Below are 14855 nucleotides of genomic sequence, written 5' to 3' on the forward strand. Positions count from 1 at the left end.
CATAGAAACTCAGTACGTTTCTATGTTGCATAAAAGCAATAAATATGATGTTCTTTGCTGTTGATGATGATGAAGTCCCAATAACAGTGAACTTAAGAGCACAACAAAATAGAAAATATATCAGATCCGACATGAGTTTGTCAGCCTTCTCCATGAATGACCAATACTTTAAAATCACTTGAAAGTTCCCCTACTGAAGGTAAAATATAGACTACACAATTTTCTTTTGAAAAGTATACTGGATTTTTAGAGCACTTTCTTGCAACAGGCTCCTCCTCCTCTTCCTCCTCCTCTTTTTTCTTCTTCTTCTCCCCCCACCCCACCCCAGAGTATTGGGGATTGAACTCAGGGGTGCTTAGCCACTAAGCCATATCCCCAGTCCTTTTGATTTTTTGTTTTGAGACAAGGTCTTACTAAGTTGCTTAGGGCCTCACTAAGTTGCTGAGGCTGGCTTTGAAATTGAAATCCTCCTGCCTCAGCCTCTATAGCCACTGAGATTACAGGAATGTGCCACTACTATACCGGGCCACACCTTATTATCTACAGCCATATCTGCATGTGTGTACATATACACACACATACCACACTCCATGTCCCTATGTGGCTAGCACATTTTTATTATCTAGCTATCTCTCCCTTTGGTTGCAAACAAGTATCTTCCTGTTTCCGCTTGCTTCCTTTAAAATCTATATCGCCCTACACAGGTTTTTAACCTCATAATTCTTAGGGATTTTGATTCTTCCATTTCTGGCCACAGAGACTGACACATGCTCAGTGGATCCTGAACAACTTCTAAATATCCCTTTTATAACACATTTTTGTAAAATACCCAAATCTGTTTTGCCATGGAAATAACAACTGAGTCACAAAACTTGATTGCAATAGTCAGGAAGAGATGACTATCTTCAAAGAGATTGTGTTAGGAGTCTGAGAGTTTGACTTCAAGTACGTTTGGCAATCTTGGCAGGAGATAGGCAGAAGGTGGGCCTATGGCTGCTGTTTTTCATGTGTGATGGACCCAAGGCATACTCCAAAACTCTTCTTATCCTCATTTTCTTTATCTCATCCTCCTCTCTCCCAAGCGTCATTTGATTCAGTAGCACTATATGTTTATGATATTTAAATTTAATGTGAGAATTTCAATTTCAGCAGAATCAGTGTTTGAGATCAAGTAGATAACACTGGCCATTCATATATCATTTACCAAAAGGAAGTGATGAATACTTCACAGAATTACTCTTAGAAGATACGGATAATTTTTAGGATAGTTAACTGCTGATGTGACATGGGCATACACAATCAAAAGGAGCCCTTCAGTGCTAGGGCTTAAGGTCTTGAGGAAATTGGTGAGTCCTGGGAAAGTGAGCAGGGTGGGGGCCGTTGCACTTGAGGAGCTCGGGGCAAGAGTTTTCTATCAACCAGATAGGAAGTATTTCAGCTACCACTGCAGCCATGTCACTGGCTTCTGACTGGGTAGCACCCTGCAATGAGTTCATTATGCTCAACCATAATAGCATGAACCATGTGTCTGGAATAGCATGTTTAAGAAGAAAGGCTCACTTGTCACTAATTTGCATAAAAAATCATACTGCAGTTATTTCCTAATGTACTAGATGATCATTTCCAGTAGTTTTCCAAACTTATCAGGATGCATTTGTTAAAACAGTGTGATCTCCAAGATCATCTGCTGCATTTAAGGCCATCATATCCCACTGGACATATTTGACTGGAGTTACTGATTGGCAAGGAAGTGGTACACACCCCTCACTTACTGAGGGACTCACACTAGCAGCTGCTACCACCTGTGAGGATTCTTGATGATTTTCACACAGCTTTTCTGAGTGATTCAGGCTGTTCCCTTGGTACACATTCTCCTGGAGGTGAGGAAGAATGCACACATAGCATTAGCTCTTCCCTGGAATTGTGACCTGCTTCTATTTTCAACGCAGGAATGTCAGGTTCCAATGAGGGCCTTCCAGAAGGTTTCAGATCAGCACTTTTCAACCTGTTCATGCCACAGATCCCTATGGCAGGTTGCTGTAAAGGACAGACCCCTCTTGGGACAAGGTTTTAGATGTACAAAATAAAATACATGGGTTTACAAAGGAAACCAATCATATTGTAATACATTTAGCAAAATGTTTAAAAATGTGTGCTATAGATATATATAAGCTTATTTTTTGACATACAAGATTTAGCTGAGGGTTCTTTCTAATAACTATTTACGTGTAACAACTGTAATGTCGAGTAAAAAAACTTACAGTTTCTACTGGCAACTAGGTCATTGATACTTATCCTTTTACCACTGTGCTTTGTTGCCTGTATTCATTAGTGTAAGGCTAAATGTCAGATGTTGGTGAAAATTAAAAAAAGTAATTTTTTTTCTTATTCAAGTTCAGAGCACACCTGAATTAATACTCTTTCCCCTGGTTTTGAACCATTGCTGAATGAAGTCGCCTGAAGTTTGCCTGGGAGAGGCTCTACCCTATGCCCAGGAAGCAGGAACCTTCAGGCCACCCACATTGACCTCGGAGCTGCCCCTTGGCCTAGAAGTTCTCCCCCTAACTAGACCTGGAAATTTAGGGCTATAAGGAGAGGGCAAGGCCTGAGCTCCTAGGCGCCACTTTGAAACACTCATCCTTTACTGCTGAGAGGTTTCTTCCCAGCGACGGAACACCTGGAAACCAAGTTTGAAATTTCTAACCTCAATGTGATTTCTAGATTCCTGGGTGATATGGGGCAAGGCTAACCTTCAGTTATCTCGTCGGCAAAAATAAAATGTCCACCTAATAGACTGTTAGGATTAAACGAGGTAAGGGCCGTGCTTTGTAAATTGTATAGCACACACTTTGATAAAGTGTGTGTACTATTATCATTTTTGACGGTTAGGTTTTCGAAGAGTCAAAAAGTATGCAGCTCCAGTCCTCAAGTGTTGGGACACGTTAAGCCCTCCATAAGCCCTTACAGAATGAATGACTGTGTATACATTTGCACGTGGGTCCACAGCTTCAAGAACAGGCTGCTTGAGGCAAAGAGGCCGGCACACCATCCGCACTTTTCTTTCCTGACAGGTAGTGATATCTTTCTCGCTCAGAGCTACACCGCAACCACAACTCAAGAGCTTCTCTCCAGAGGGGGCGGCCGGGTGGGGCGTCTCGGCCCCGAGCTCCTCTCCAAGCAGCATCGCTGCTTCGGGGCAGGTGAAGGGCAGCGGGAAAGGCAAGGAGGGGCCTGGCGATCGGCAGCCGCGGCTGGTCGGGAAGGTGCCGGCGGCTGGCCGGGCCCAGGGAGCGCGAGGAGGGGCCAGCGGGGTGGGGAGGGGCGGGGCCGGCGTCCTCGTCACTTGATAAAACGCCTGCTAGTCTCCAGAGAACAACGAGCTCATTCAGTGGTCGGGAGCTGCCGGCGAGGGGGAGCGGCAGGACGGAGAGCGCGACCCGTCCCGGGGGTGGGGCCGGGCGAAGTGGCGAGAGGAGGCGAAGGTGGCCGCGGCCGCAGCAGCACGGCAGGCAGCCTCGGACCCGGCCCGGAGCTCCAGGCGGCCGCTGCAGGTCCCTGCTCCCCTCTCCGTGCGCCCGCCCATGGCGGCCGCGGGGCAGCTGTGCCTGCTCTACCTGTCGGCGGGGCTCCTGCCCCGGCTCGGAGCAGCCTTCAACTTGGACACCCGCGAGGACAATGTGATCCGGAAATCTGGGGATCCCGGGAGCCTCTTCGGCTTCTCGCTGGCCATGCACTGGCAGCTACAGCCAGAGGACAAGCGGCTGTGAGTTCCCGGACTCTTCCCACCCCCACCGGGGCGCGGGCCCGCGCGAGGAGGGGCGAGGGCGCGCCCTGTTCCCGCCTGTCGGGAGCCCGCGGGCCGGCCCTATCCTTGCCCCTCCCGGGACTCCGCAGGCCTCAGGGTGCCGCGGGTCCCGGGGGTCGCGAGTAAGCCGCGCCCACCGCCCGCGCGCTCTGCGGCGCACCTCGCGCAGCGCCTCCCCTGTGCAGCCCCGGGAGGAGGAGAACCCGAGGTCGCACCTCGGCGGACGGCGTCCCGGGCCCCGGGGGAGTTTACTTTTTAAAAAGAAAACTTAGTGCCTTCTGCGGGTTCTTCCTCCGGGCCTGTTTGTTGGGACCCCAGCAGGTGGCACGCTTTGCTGAGCTTCACGTGTGTGTTTGGTGAAGGGGGTGGGATGTAGGTCGCAGCATCGCTGCTGCGGGGCTGCCGGGAGCGTCGTTCCGGGAGGATCCAGGCCTTTCCCAAACTCGCTGGACGCCGGGTCCCCTCGCGAACTCGCGCGCTCCGCGGAAGTTGGAAAGCCACTTTTCGTAGCGTCCGGCGTGACTTTCCCTTCAGGGGGTACGCTTCTGTAGGGGTACTTTTACTCGCTTTTTTTTTTCCTTTTGGAAGGTGGGATTAACCAAGCACCTGTTCACAGAACTAGATGAGTTAAGAGAATAAGTCTCTCCGTGTGGAGTGCCTAGCCCCCCACCCGATCCCCTAATCGATTGTTTGCCGACACCCGAGACCCGCTCACCCCTGCATTGGGCGGGCTCAGCCGGCTGAGGGGTTAAAGCAAAATGTCCGATCTGAGTTGGGGCTTGGCAAACAAGGTTCGGAATTGACAACCCCCCACCAGGGCTGTGCTCAAAGGAGAAAGTGGAGACCGCGCTCTTAGCCTCTCTTTTTCTTTTTAAAACTGGTTCCCACATGATCTCTTTAGACCGAAGAAGGTGTTCTGGAGCTTAGCCTCTTTAATCGCTGTGGGGCTGCATTCTTGATCCGTGCTATCAAAAAAACGGACTCTAACAACAAAAGAATCCCCTCCCCACCCAGGCCCTTAGTTGAACCTAGGTCCTTCTAGGACCAACGGACCAGAGAAAGCTAAGTGCAGCCACAGCAATGGAGGAGACTTTACTCTCCCTCTTATAGGACTTTGGAGCTGGTGGGAACCTTGATTTCATTGGTTAACATCATTGGAATTTGTGAACATTGTGTACTTTCGAATCTAAAAGTCGGATTTTTTTTTTTTTTTTTTTTTTTTTTCTTACAACACCTGCTAGGTGAAGCAGACACACTAGCCGAGGGAGGGGCAGCTGCAGGCAGGTGGTCTGAGTTTGCAGGCCTGGCCAGCTGCATATACCCTGCTTTCTCTCAGAAGTAATTGTTAAGCTGTAAATCTGAAATGAAAGGTGGTTTCTGCTAACTCAGTTAATGGATGACGTTTAGTGTCTTGGAATACTGTGTGAAGCTGTGCTTCCACCCACATGATTTGAACTTGTTAGTGCTGAAGTGACTGTGGGCCAGCAGAGGGAATGCATTCCCCTTGGCATTCTGAGATTGGTGGCTTTCTGGGTATATTTGTCCAAGCACATGTTGTGAAGGGGAAGTACTGGGGCAAGAAATGTCCTTGGGGTGGCAATTTGCGCAGTGTGCCTTTAGCCAGGAATCTCTGTCATGAAGGTGAGGGACATGCCTGCTATAACTTGTCACTGCTGCTGGGCTTCCCTGGTATTAGAGCTGCTGCAGGCCCTCCTCAGGGTAAGAAGCCTGTGTCTGGGGCTTGAGGGCTTCTAAGAGAAATGCTTTTCTTTAGGGCTCACTGAGGAGAGTAGCTGGTCAGACCATCAGATGGGGAAAAGCCCATGTAAGGTGACTGTATCTTTCCTTAGAGCCCAGGGGCAGTAACCACACTGTAAGGGGACTATGGTTTATGACTGGTGTTGCCCCACCCTTTCCTAGAGTACTCCAGCTTAAGGAGTAGTAATGGTCCTCCCAAGAGGACCTGCACGGGCATCTCTTATTGTATCCCTTGTCCCCTTTGACAGAAAAGGATGTGGGTAACAGCCAGTGAGATTAAGACAACTTCTGGTCAAGTTTCCTAAACTCCGTAGAAAAGATGAATGGGAATATTTCGGGAAACTTGGTGTAGAATGTCCCTTCTTGGCCAATTAGCAGCTGTTCATTTACTTTGAACTTTAGTTTCTTTATCTGTAAAATAAAGATATAATAATGGAGATATTACTGCTTAATAGGGTAGTTAAGAGGATTAAAGGGACATGCAGAATACTCAGTGCCTCCCCAGCAAGGGTACTTGCCGAACAAATGGTTGATGTTAATGATAGATTTAAAAGCAGTAACTGTGTTCCCACTGTGTGTTAGGTACTGTATAAGGTCTTCTGACATTCTGTGACTGCATTACTACCAAAGGTTGTTGCTTGGGTAATTCATGTCTTAAACTCTCACATTTATGAAACTTAAAGCAGCTTAACATCAATCAATTTAATTAGACTCATAACAAAAGTAAATTTACTGAACAAGTGACTTTGAGATAGAAAATATCACAGATATGTGGGAATATTAGATAAACCCGTTATAGATTTTCATGGTTTAAATTTTCTGCAATGCTATCTCAATATGTAATAACATGCATCTTTATCTCTAGTTAAGATTTTATATCAAAATAATACCATGTCTCAGAACCCTTAAACACATTGGATATTCCTAAAGCTTTGGGAGCTATCAAACTGAACGAAATAGTGTGAAACTTCATCCGGAAGCTTCAGATTCTAAAAGATGATCAGGTGGTCATCTGAGTGACTGAGGTCAAGGTCTGAGCACCTTGAGCTCTTTAATTTCTTGTAGGTAGTTAAGGTTGAGTCATCCACATAGGTGAAAAGTACGTGGTGGTGGGGACTGTGGGTATGTGCGTCCTATGAATCATTCCTCAACTCTTCTGGAGAGGTGGGCCTGTATGACCACAGTGCAGAACTTAGAAGGAGAAAGAAGTGTCAGTGATTTCAGATGGCTCTCAAGTCTCAACTTCTCTCTCTGATCACCACTGTCACTATTCTTCTGACTCCATGATGTTTGTTCTTGGATTTACTCAGACCTGCAATGTCCTAGCTTTTAAATCACATTTTCTGAACAAAATATCATTTAGTCTCATTCCCTTTACAGATGAAAAAACTAGAAGTTGTGAAGACTTTTCCAAAGTCTCACAGCAGCTTACACAGAATCTTAACGGATCTGGATTTGAAGTTGGTATTTCTGACTCATGCTTATGCCATCTCTAGAAGGAAACGTCAGAAATATCCTTCAGACCTGGAGAAGTTGGCAAGCATTTGAGTTTTGGAAATGTACTATATTGTATTAAACTTCCCATATGGGTCAGAGTTGTCTATTTAAATATCGGTGCCTGGACTCTCTTCCTATTGACCCTTATTCCAACTGGCCATGGATCAAGTTCTAGGACCTTACTTCTGAAAAAGTGCAGGAGAGTGGTACAGGGATCACACTGTGTCCAGGATGTGTACCTAAGCACTTGCTTCCTTGCATTCATTCATTCCTCATAGTGTCATGTGGCACAGGGCCATCTTCGAGGAATTGCTGGGTCACCTTAAGTCCTGAGAGCAGAGAAAAAGCCAAAACGGGAAAGGAGATTTGGAGGAAGCTTTACGAATCTGTAAAAAAGCAGAAATAGGTGAGTTTAATTTTAACACCGGCTGGTGTGAGACCATCCAGGTAATGACAGGTTTGGAAGAAAGTTAAAAGTATTTATGTTGTATGAATAATTTGTAGGGAAAGTCAGGTTAAATGTTCATAGAATAAGATTCTCTGACAAAGAAGCAGTTATTCTGTAATGTAGACTATTTAAGCATAACACTATGTTAAGATTTAATTTGTTTTTTTAATCAGAGTACTGCATCTATGGCACAAGGTTCCCCAAAGACCTTGACTTAACATCTTACTTGGTCAATGAACTCTGTGGCATTTCCAGGACGGACACTGGAGACAAATACTCTCATATGCTTGGACGGTGGGGCCAGTTGTGCCTGGAACACTGGTTAGTGCTGAGTGAACCCATCTAAAGAATCTAATCAAATCTCAAGAACCTGTCCTACCCCACAACAACTTTTTCCTTTGATTGTCAAGAGCACGTGTACCTGACAGTTACAGTGTTTAACTATTGTCCTTCATCTTCAGGGGATGATCCCCTCTCTCCCATCTGAATTACGGGTTATGTGAGGACAGGAATCTTAAGCTCATTTTTTTCCTTGATAGCACCTAGCATGTGCTTTGCAAATACAATGGAGTCATATCATACACTCAATTTAACTTGTGAAATCAACTCTTCTGTTGAAGGTAAAGGAAGGGAGAAGTCCCTTTATTTAACCCTTTGCTGTTCCCCACTTGGGCCTTGGTGTCCATTGTCCCTAGGGTAAGGGAAGCTAGAGCTGTAATGTGGAGACACACACAAGAATTGTTGCTTGTTGAGTTTAAGGGTCCTTGTCCCAGCTCAGGAATTTTCATGAGTGATTTTTTTTTTTTTTTTTTTTAATTACACTTGGCTTTTGCCCTAGAGGCAGACGTTAGAACTTAACCCCAGAGACACAGGTTAACCTGTACTGCAGTAGGTATTCAGGATGCCAGGTTGATGGTTAGTGAGTTTAGTTAGAGAAGCAGGGCTGGAGAGTTGCACTCCTGAAAGCAACTTGACTAGGTTATGGGGTCAAATGGAAATAAGCAGGTTAGGGCACTTGTGTATTGATAGTGAACAGTTTAGTTATTCAAGGATAGCAAGGGAATCTTAGATATATTTAACTCTTTAGGTGGAATAGTGGGAGGCTACTCACCCTTCAGTGGGGGGTCCTAAGAGCCACTGAATGGATGTCTGGAGCCCTGTTTGACATCCCACCAATCTCTTGGGAGGATGGTAAAGATTGAATACTGTAGGAGTGGGTAAGGGGCCAATGCCAGTCCCCATTGTCCATTTTTCCCCTTTTGGGTTTGGGTACAACTCTACAATCAAATAACTTTATATCTGGAAGGATCCTTAGAACTTAAGTATCATCAGGGTTGCTACTTGGGGACTCTTTAAGAAAGGTAGGATTCTTGGCTCAGCTCAGATCTGCTCCAAAGTGTGATCCAGGATTCTGTTCCTGCAGTTCAGGTTTGCACTAACCTTTCTGCAGAAGGCAGCACACAGTGTAGTGGGTAAGAACTGAGTCTAGATCAAATCTGATCTGCCATTTGCTGGCTATGATGTTATATAGATACCTAAGCTCTTCATGCCATCTCTCCTCAGCTATAAAGCAAGGATAATCATCCTCAGACTAGTTCTGGCCCACAGTAAACCCCTTGTTCAGTTAAAGAAATGTGGCCATCAAGGCCATAAGAGGGACGTGGCCATGGTGGATTGGGCAGATTTGTTCTTCTATCCATGTCCCCCATGTGCCCAGCCTATGCACTGCATGTGCTTCTTCCTTTGGGTTTGATTTTGATAATGTATAAGTATACAGTTTCCTTTTCTTTAGTTAAGTTACCTTATGTTGGAAAGTACATCTCAGAGGAACTATGCTTATAGCCTTCAGTAGTTACCAAGCAGTAAATCCCAGCGAGGTTTCAGTTTTCAGAGGTGATGAATGGGCAGATGGGTGCACAGGCATGGCGAGATGCCCAGAGGGCCAGAGCCTGGAATACCCTCTGAGGGTGGGTTGGGCAGTCTGGTTTCCAGGACTCCTCAGACCTCTGGCTCTGAAAACACCCCCATTCTACCCTTGGGAGGCTAGGTCATTTGCTCTCTACTCGGGGCAGGGTTGATGATTTCTTTCCTTTGTCCTTTGCTTGTCATTAATGTATGGTAGGGAGGAGCTCACTGAAAATAGATCTGATTGTTGATGGTGAAACTGCCTAAGGTTGGATGATTCGTGGTCAAAGTATAGGAGTAGTATTTTTCTTAGCAGGTTTGTTAAACTGGCATTTAGGATTGTAAACAGTGGTCTCTTGGAACTGAAGTCAGAGGCTAATTGTTAATTTGTCCTGAAGCAGGGCAGGTAGATGAGCCCTTCCCCAGACTCCATTCCTGTCAACCTAATAACAGGGTGGAATGACCACTATCTGATCTATTGCTATCTGGCTTTTCTGTTTGGATAAAGGAGGCAAGGCAGTCCCAAATCAGCATGTCAACATCCTGAGGTTGGCAAGGTTGTAGAACACCACCTACCCTGGAGGAGAGTGGAGCAGACCCCGCCCCGCCCCCGCATTCATGCTGGAGTCGGGTGTTGGTTACTGCCGTCAAGTCGCTGAATCCCAAAGTGGCAAAAAGACCGTTTAAAAAAAACTTGAAGCTTTTAAACCCAATTGGATGATAAAGAAGACTGTTCTGAACTTGGAGGTAGGGGAGAAGTGACACTAAAAGCAGTCACACAGGGGAAAGAAACAAGTGATATGAAGCCATGAGTATCTTCAAGTTTGCCAACCAGCTAGATGTAAGTTGCATGTCATATACTCCAAAGTTCACTTTTGGTGAAAAGCCGTGTCAAATATAGTATAAGAAAAAAACTTTTAGGGGAATAGGCTTTCTAAATCTGGGAGTATAGAAACAAAATTAAAGTGTGGAATAATTTCGAAGGGGCACTTTGGCTTGTGATATAAGGAATAAATGAAACACAGGATAATGCCTGTTTACTCGAGGTCTGTTTGCTTTGCTTGGCGATATCAAGGTCATTCTGGTTTCTTCATTTTGAAAAGCATCTTCATAATGAGGCAGTTTTGTTTATGTGGGTGTCATGAAAATATAATAAACTGTGACATCTTACTCTCTGGGTCTAATGTGAACTGTAAGCCTTCTGAATCAAATACCCACTTGGTTGCAGATCAGAGACCCTTTTCAAATCATGCTGTTGTTGATCAAAGAGTTGGTTTTCTGTGGTCCTGAAAAATACCATGAAATAAAATTAACTGAAGGAGCCTAATTGAATTATAGGCAGAGGTGTGGAATGAGTGGGCTGTCACAGCTCTGAGGGGCTTTCCTGTCCCCCTTTTTTCTTGCTAAGGGGAGGGAGAAGTCTTCCTTCACCTATTCCTGCCATGTATCTATTGGATGATGGCCAGACCTCCCTTCTACTGGCAGTGCAGTTGCTTGTTTCTTTAGAACAAAGGTATTAAAACATCAAAGTAGAGGAATGGAAATGTTTAGAAATCTCTAAGACTCTGGAGAGATTAGAGATAGGTAGGAAAAAGGCATGGAAGACCTGAGGAGAGGGTGAGCTACAGAGAACTTGTGGATAGCGCTTAAGGAATCCAGCTTTGCTGTGACACAAATCAGCTGGAGTTTTCAAAAAAGGGAAAGTTTAAAGAAGTTCAGATGTGATCAGATGGGCATTCAGACATAATTCTAGGTAAATGATATTTGTCACTGAGCCCTTGTGACTGCTAGAGATACTAGACTCAGGTGCCAACTTAAGACAATACTTGGAAAGAAGCTGAGAACTCACTTTAAGATTGGCTGTGTTAAGCAGCTTTCTGTTGCTGTGACAAAATACCTGAGAAAACCAGCTTAAAAGGAGGAAAGGTTTCAGTTTGAGGTCAGTTGGCTCCTTTTATTTATTTTTAAAAATTTACTTATTTTTTAAATTCCCGTGGTGAGGCAGAACACCGTGGCAGGGGGAACTTGGTAAAGCAAAGCGCTCATCCCATGGTAACCAGAAAACTGGGAGAGGCAGGGGTCAGGGTTCCCAGTACCACTTTCAAGGGCACAGTGACTAACTTCTTTCCACTAGGTTCTACCTGCTACCATTGGTGCCACAGGCTGATCACCAAGCCTTTAGTGTATGGGCCTTTGGAGGACATTTATGATCCAAATCATAACAACCAGGGTGATAAGATACCTTAAATGAACTTGCAAGTGCAGAGATAAATCTGGACTCTGCTGGGCTCTTCTAGATGCTCAAGGACCAGGAACTTAAGGAAGGCTGGAGAGATCTGCTGAAGTAGATGCAAAGGCAGAAGGGGATTAGAGAAGCATTTTAATGTTAAAACAAGGGAAGGCCATTTCAATACCTTATCGGATAAACCAGTTTAGAAAGAGAAGTACTTCCTAATGCTTGCATTGTGTTTAGAATGGGCCCAGGGCTGCTACTGAGGATAAACTGAGAAAGGACTTGTGAGGGTACAGGAGAGGCTTTCTAGGGACCCTCCCTGGAATGATCCCAGGAGGTGAGCTCTCATAGATGGTGATTCCTGCCCCCACCAAAAGCTTAGCAGCCAGGAACTGTCTGAGAAGGTTTTTCTATATCTTAGGATAAGAAATTGGTCTCTGTAAGATCATTATTTCTTGATGTGTGCATGTGTATTGACTTGTTTTCCATTTCAATCTAAAAGACATAGGGAGGGCTGGGGGGAGAGCTCAGTTGGTAGAGTGCTTGCCTCACAAGCACAAGGCCCTGGGTTCAATCCCCAGCACCCCAAAAAAAAAAAAAAAAAAAAAAAAAAAAAGACATAGGGAGTTTTATTCCTATTTGAACATGAGAGAGAAGTGAAGACTTTGAAGGGACTGTGCTCTAGATTTGCTTCAGAAATCATAGCCAGTTTTTTTTTCTCTTTGTAGAAATAGTTAATTCAACAGATATTCACTGAGCATGTGCTGGAGGTGTAGCAGCAAACAAAATAGCATCCCTATGTAGGTTCTGACCAGGAAGATAAACAGCAACAAAATAATAGATGCATAATTTCAGATGGCAATAAATAATACAGAGGAAAATAGAGAAAGGGAAGGGTGGTGGAGAATGGCTGGCAATGGGACAGCCAGGAAAGACCTCGATGGGAAGAGCATTCATGGCAAAAAGGCAATTGCGGGGGCCTTGTGGAAATAACATGCATGCCAGGTCTGTTCAGGAAAACGAGGGGGCCACTAGTCGTCTTGAGAGTAGACTCTGCAGGGCCTAGTGGTCATTGTATCTTGAAAGAGATGGGAAGACATTGGCAGGTTCTGAGAAGAGTGACATGTTCTGATTTGGATTTGTCTGACCGCTACATTAATGGTGAACTGAGCAAGAACAGAAGTAATGATACCGATTAAGAGGCTTCTGTAAGCCTCGTAATAAGACAGATAAGAGGGATAGTGTTTGGGACCAAGATAGTAGTGATGACGATAGTAAGTGGTTGGATTCTGGATATGTTGTGAAAGTAGCGTTAGTGGGATTTCCTGTGGACTCCATGGAGGTGAAAGAGGCAGAGAGCAGAAAAGAATGTGTTCAAGGTTTTGGCCTGGGTAGCTAGAAGAATGAAGTCGTATTATGGTTTGGAGAGGGTGGTAAGAGAGAGAGATTTTGGGGGAAGAGCAGGTGTTTCGTTTTAGACAGATTTGAGATGTCTAGACACTCAAGTGGAGTTACTGATGGACAGTTGAATGAGGCTGAAGTTCAGGTGGAAAGGGTGGATTGAGGACAAAAATAGGGGCTTCTATATCTAAAAACAACAAACTGAAAAAAAAAAAGGACTTCTAGGTTGTATTTAGAATGGTGAACTGAGAGCACCAAGGACTGTACCCTGGGGCTCCTATGTGTGGGAGTTAGGAAGAGGAGGGCAGCCAGCCCCAGCAAGGTGAGAGGACTAGAAGTACTATCCTGGAAGCCCCCTGAGGCAGGTGTTTCAGAGGCGATTGTGGGTCACTAGTGTTAAATGACACTTACCTAGGATTAGTGAGGAGGAGGAGGCCCTTAGCAGAGCACTGGAGGAGCCCAGGAGCAAACTGGAGCAGGTTTGTGAGAGGCAGGAGAGGAGACTGCAGGCAAAGAGAGGGAACTCTTGAGTTTGCTGGGGAGGGGAGCAGAGCCAAGGTGCTGGAGGGAAAATGGGGCCAAGATGGGAGAAAGTGCCAGTAAGCTGGCTTGTTGAGGAGGATTCAGTAGAAAAGGAAAAGTGGATGCAGGAGAGAGTAGAATTGCAGGTGGGATGTCTGTACAGAGAAGGGAGGATGCACTGGTGGGACAGTTAGCCTGGGTCCTGATTACAGTCTGAGAAAGGAAGGCTTGTTAAGGCACAGGTCCAGGTAGGGGGATAGATGTCCTGGTGGGAAAATGAGAATTTCTTTGGTCACTTCCAATTTCTCAGTGAAGAATGGGTCAACTACCCTTAAGTTACTCAGTACTTGCATAGAAGTTGGCCTCACAGGACTGAGAGTTTAGTCCTTGAGTCTGACTATGGACTTGAATCCCGACTCCCTCACCTTCTATTGATTTGACATTCTGTTGACTTGTCCTTGTCGGTAAAATGGAGGTGCTGGTTACCCTGCCTCAAGGGTTGTGAAGTAAATGTTGTGGGTTCTTCAGTAAAATATGAATGTAGTTCCTTCACACTAGGGCATTTTTGTAGAACTTGTCTTTACCATCTGGTAGACAGCAGAGGGTTACCCTTTAGGGCCAAGTCAAAGGTTCACTTTCCCTATGGGGGAGTGCAGTTGGAGTTGGGGGCAGTTCACAGCAGATGGGAGCCATACTATTGTCTGCTTGAGGAAAGGAAAGGGAAACGTGGGACTTGCAAGGTGAAGGAGAAGCTGGCAATATGTTAAAATTGTTTGACACATTCCATTTCCTTAAACTATATTTGAGCTACAGAGAATCACAATATTTTGTTGTGCAAAGTTCTTATAAGACTCATTTTGAGGTATGGCAAGAACTTTTCCATGTAGCTGCAGCTGTCTTGACTGGTGCAGTCTCTAAGTGCCCTGCAGAGGGGGTGGACACCAGAGTGTTGATGGTGGACGAGCAATGGGCAGGTGGAAGTGAGCACTGAACCTCCATGGCAGGAGAGCCTAGTCCTTGCTTCCTCTTCTCACCGGCTCAACTGTCTTTGTGATCCAAGTCCAACGGTCAGTGCACTGATTCAATAAAAATGACCTATGGCCTTACTGAGTTCTCAGGGGTGCAGAAAATGAGACCAAGTCAGCATTTTGGGTTCTAAACTACTTCAGTTTTCAGACTCTTCATTCCAGATAAGTGGTATGGACTTGAGGTAAATCTGAATCTGAAAGGAAATGGAATATCTTTGAAATGATGCAAGAGTTTGAATAATCAGGATGTCGGCATCC

At 45.4% G+C, this 14855-nt stretch overlaps 1 protein-coding gene across 3 annotated transcripts in view; it reads left to right on the forward strand.

The window, feature by feature from the left end:
* Positions 1 to 3363: 3363 nt before the first annotated feature.
* ITGA6 (integrin subunit alpha 6) overlaps positions 3364 to 14855 on the forward strand; it is a 74962-nt gene continuing 63470 nt past the window's right edge. For 2 of the 3 annotated variants that reach the window (XM_079135008.1, XM_079135009.1), the window contains exon 1: positions 3365 to 3763. In XM_079135008.1, the coding sequence (XP_078991134.1) occupies positions 3582 to 3763 (182 nt within the window). In that variant the 5' untranslated portion in view covers positions 3365 to 3581. Of the gene's footprint in view, positions 3764 to 14855 lie in introns of all 3 variants that reach the window. The other variant, XM_079135010.1, reaches the window with a different exon arrangement.

This window comes from Sciurus vulgaris, assembly GCF_902686455.1.
Source record: "Sciurus vulgaris genome assembly, chromosome: 3".
Taxonomy (NCBI): Eukaryota; Metazoa; Chordata; class Mammalia; order Rodentia; family Sciuridae; genus Sciurus; species Sciurus vulgaris.